Raw genomic sequence first — 3,656 nt, forward strand, 5'->3', positions numbered from 1 at the left:
GAACCTGCGAGACGAGAAAGAACTCCGGGGAAGAAGTGAAGTTAGTAACATGCATTAATGGGACATGAATGTGTGCAGAAAGAGAGGGAGAGGAAGAGAGGAGCTCAGTGCATAATGGGAAATCCCCCAATAGTCTAGGCCTTTAGCAGCATAACTACTGATAACATCTGATCCAGCCCTAACTATAAGCTTTATCAAAGAGGAATGTCTTAAGCCTACTGCTTAAATGCTGGAGAGGGGGTGTCTGGCCTCCCCTGAAACCAAACAACTGGAAGCTGGTTCCACCCAGGACGAGGAGCTTGGTAACTGAACTGAACTGGTACATCCTACTACTACTATAGTACTTCCATTAATCTGTATTCGTTTAAGATTTTAAATCAAAGCCATGCATTTCAGCCATTGGTTCAGTGGTGCACATTCAGAACCGCCATCATAATAGACCATACACTGTCAAATATATTGTAATTCATATCAATTTGACCTGTAAAGTTATCTGGCAGTTTCGCATTGTGGTTTCTAGAGGGTACACTGATAACCACAGCCTGATCTGCTTTTCACTTTCCCCAAGCAGATTTATCCTGCCACTCCAGGGGCTCCTTCTGGTCACAAGCTCACTTCTCTAACCTTTAGGCCATATTTAGGAATGGTGATAAGAGTTGCTAATTAGGCTTGATTTTGAATTATGTTTTGCCTTTTCTCTTGTAGTAGTATACTAACGTACAGTATATATCTGGGTACATATATTTGTTTTATTCCTTCCTTTAGTGCTCCATTTATATACTTTGTTCTTTTCTATTTCCTATTTAATTGTTTTAATATATTTAAAAAAAAAAATGTTTTAAAATGATGCATACAGTATATTTGATTTTTTTTTTCAAATTCTTGTCCTCCACTTCAGAGGAATCTTTCAAATATCACACAAGTCACTGTACCACTTCCATTGTTAGGCAAAAACTACACTTTAGGTTGCACTTACGTACATGTATATTGCGAGCATTATATAGCTGGTGCAGATGTCTTCAAATGTGAAGTTTGTGCAGTCTTTCTGAAACAAGTGTTAAGTTGCTCTTTAATGTCTGTTGAGAACATGTGAATGTGTATGTTGTCTTACCAGAAAGGCACAGAGCATGTAGAAACTCATGAAGTAGATGATGGCAAAGTTGGATCCACAGGTGTACTCTTCCCCAGGCAGGTAGTCTGACTTGGGGTCACACTTCTTCCCATACATACAAGCCAACATCACTTCATGCCATGCCTCCCCTGTTGCACATCTGTTCAAAAGAGAAATCAAAATTTCACTACTCTATTACTCTGACATTGCCCTCTTGTTAACTCTTTGATTTGGGGAAGGGATTGATTAGCAACTGAAAACCAACTGCTCTAATTCAATTTTCAGTTAAACTGGTTGGTTCAACAATATCAAATTTCAGCAAAATAATGGTTGTAGACATTGACCACATCACTTGCAGTGGTGCAAATTCAGCCTGAAGGATGTGTCCAGATTGAAGTGTACAGTAAATATTAAGTAGCTTTCTTGTTTATTAATTCTAAAAAAATAATAATAATTAGAAAAAAGCTAGAAAAACCAAAATGCAGCTGAGCAAGTGTGATTTAGCACAAAAAATTGCAAAGCATACACTTTTCTGATTCTTCTGACCATTCCTTTTAATGGAATTTTTCTAACTTCACATTGTGGCATGGCAACCTTAACATGCTCCTACAAGGTCATTCATTGTTTTTGGGAACTGAACTCATTATAGACAATAAACTCAGTTTTGAACAACAGATTACTTCTACTCATATGATTATAGAAAAGATTCCATGCCATCTGTTAACTCAGAAACCTTGTAGGCTTGACAGAGGAAGACAGATCACCAACCTGAATAACAGCAGAACAGCTTGTGGGAATGTCTGGAAGTTGTTGTTCCTGTTAACGTATGTGCCGTCAACTAATGCAATTTTACCAAATATCTGAAAAAGAGGGTTATGTTAGGGAAAATAACAAGTTTGGCAACAGGAGAGGCATGAAATGAAGGAAGACGACAGATTGAATAAGGAGACTTATGTGATGTTATACTGTGTAGAAATAAATGAACTAATGTTCAGTCTCCTATTATCACACAGAATCATTACCACTTTTTCTATCATAATTTAATAGGCGACTGTTAAAATCTATATATTTAAATCACTGAATTAATATCACAAACATGCTATTCAGCGACTAGTAGTCGACTAGCAAAATCTTTCATGGTGGTGAATGTGCGTGTGTGTACCTGCATTCCAACCACAGCGTATATAAAGAACAGCATGAGAATTAGCAGGGCCACATAAGGAAGAGCCTGCAACACAAAGACCAATGACAGTCAGATTAAATTAATTATTATTATACTAATAATTCTAAATAATTCTAAATTACAGGCAGGTATGCTGAGTGATGATACTGACCTGAAGGGACTTAATGAAGGTCCACAGAAGATTCCTTATCCCCTCAGAGCGATTCAAAAGTTTCACCAGACGCATAACTCGAAACAGTCTGAAGAATGTGACTGATACACTCATGTTCTCAGAGGACTTCTCAGAGAACGAGAGGATAAATTGGACATTAAATTGTGCCAACTGCTAAATTCCACAAAACTGGATTTCAAGAGAAGTTCAAGCAACTCACCGCAATTGCTTGCATGGGATCCACTGCCTGTAGAAAGACATTTGTTTTCTAAGGCTGCACTGTGACAAATGGCTTTAACCACTTATTGGTTCTCAAAGTTTTGAATTATTACCAACGCATCAACATCAGCAACTAAATATCACTCACAGATAATACGAAAGGTATTTCCAAAGAAAGACAATTAGTGTCTAATAGCAGTCAAGCAGACAGACTTCTGGTTACCTCAGAATAAAGTCAACATTTCTTTTTTCATTTGGAGAAAACAAGGTGTCAAAAAATCCCTCTCAGCATCCTGGGAAATAAGTCAAAAGATCAAGGAGCAACAGTTCAGATTACCACCCCCCCTTAGAAATTTGCCTTTTTCACCGATATAAGCCGATAAGATTGAGCTTAGAACTTTGTAATAACTTCGTTCTTATTGTCTGAATCCCCTTCCCCTTCCTTATAGAAGCAGTGTAAAATAAAAAAATTACAGTAGCAGTACAGTAGTCCAGAAGGGACTAACACTGGCTGTAGGTAGGGCTGTTCATGCATTTGTGCATTCTGCAGCCTTTATAGTTTATCCTTTGCACTTTAAAAAGGCAGGGTTAACAGTCAATTCTGGATTATGTAAAAATAAAGAATTTGTTTTGCAACTTAACATGCTTTTGGAAAGGGGGGGACTGGCTTTTTAACACCTTTATCAGTCTAATCCTTATTCAGACAAATTTCATGCAACATATGATTGTCATGCAAAAGTGAAGCAAGTGAATAGTTACAGAGCAGCCGTGGAGACAGTAAAGTCCTCCAGAGGAGGCCAATGCTGCCTGTGGGAGGGAAACAACAGAGTCAATTCAATTCAATTTCAATTTATTTTTTAGTTGTATTTATAATTTATAACAGAAGATATTTCAGGACACTTTTTTAAATAGAGCAGGTCTAGACCGAACTCCTTATAACATTATTTACAGAGACCCAACAGTACCACCATGAGCAAGCACTTGGCGACAGG

General features: G+C 37.6%; 1 protein-coding gene across 1 annotated transcript; it reads right to left on the reverse strand.

Annotated features, from left to right (window-relative positions):
- Window positions 1-1,067: 1,067 nt before the first annotated feature.
- Window positions 1,068-3,601, reverse strand: LOC118328455 (voltage-dependent L-type calcium channel subunit alpha-1C-like). The gene is made up of 6 exons (XM_035662199.1): window positions 3,424-3,601; window positions 2,666-2,692; window positions 2,446-2,571; window positions 2,274-2,339; window positions 1,880-1,971; window positions 1,068-1,271 (listed from the first exon to the last, which is right to left on the reverse strand). Exons 2-6 carry the CDS (start codon window positions 2,678-2,680, stop codon window positions 1,070-1,072), a joined length of 501 nt encoding a protein of 166 aa, XP_035518092.1. The 5' UTR covers window positions 2,681-2,692; window positions 3,424-3,601; the 3' UTR covers window positions 1,068-1,069.
- Between the last annotated feature and the right edge of the window lie 55 nt (window positions 3,602-3,656).

This window comes from Morone saxatilis, unplaced genomic scaffold (genome assembly GCF_004916995.1).
Source record: "Morone saxatilis isolate NCDOM2014 unplaced genomic scaffold, NCSU_SB_2.0 Contig18, whole genome shotgun sequence".
NCBI lineage: Eukaryota > Metazoa > Chordata > Actinopteri > Moronidae > Morone > Morone saxatilis.

Bases quoted from the DNA above. Each gene is read 5' to 3' on its own strand.
- LOC118328455 (XM_035662199.1), bottom strand. The intron at 1,972-2,273 runs GTACACACACGC...CCTCTTTTTCAG, and splicing joins ACGCTGTGGTTGGAATGCAG to ATATTTGGTAAAATTGCATT. The intron at 1,272-1,879 runs GTTGGTGATCTG...TCTTTTGAACAG, and splicing joins GCTGTTCTGCTGTTATTCAG to ATGTGCAACAGGGGAGGCAT.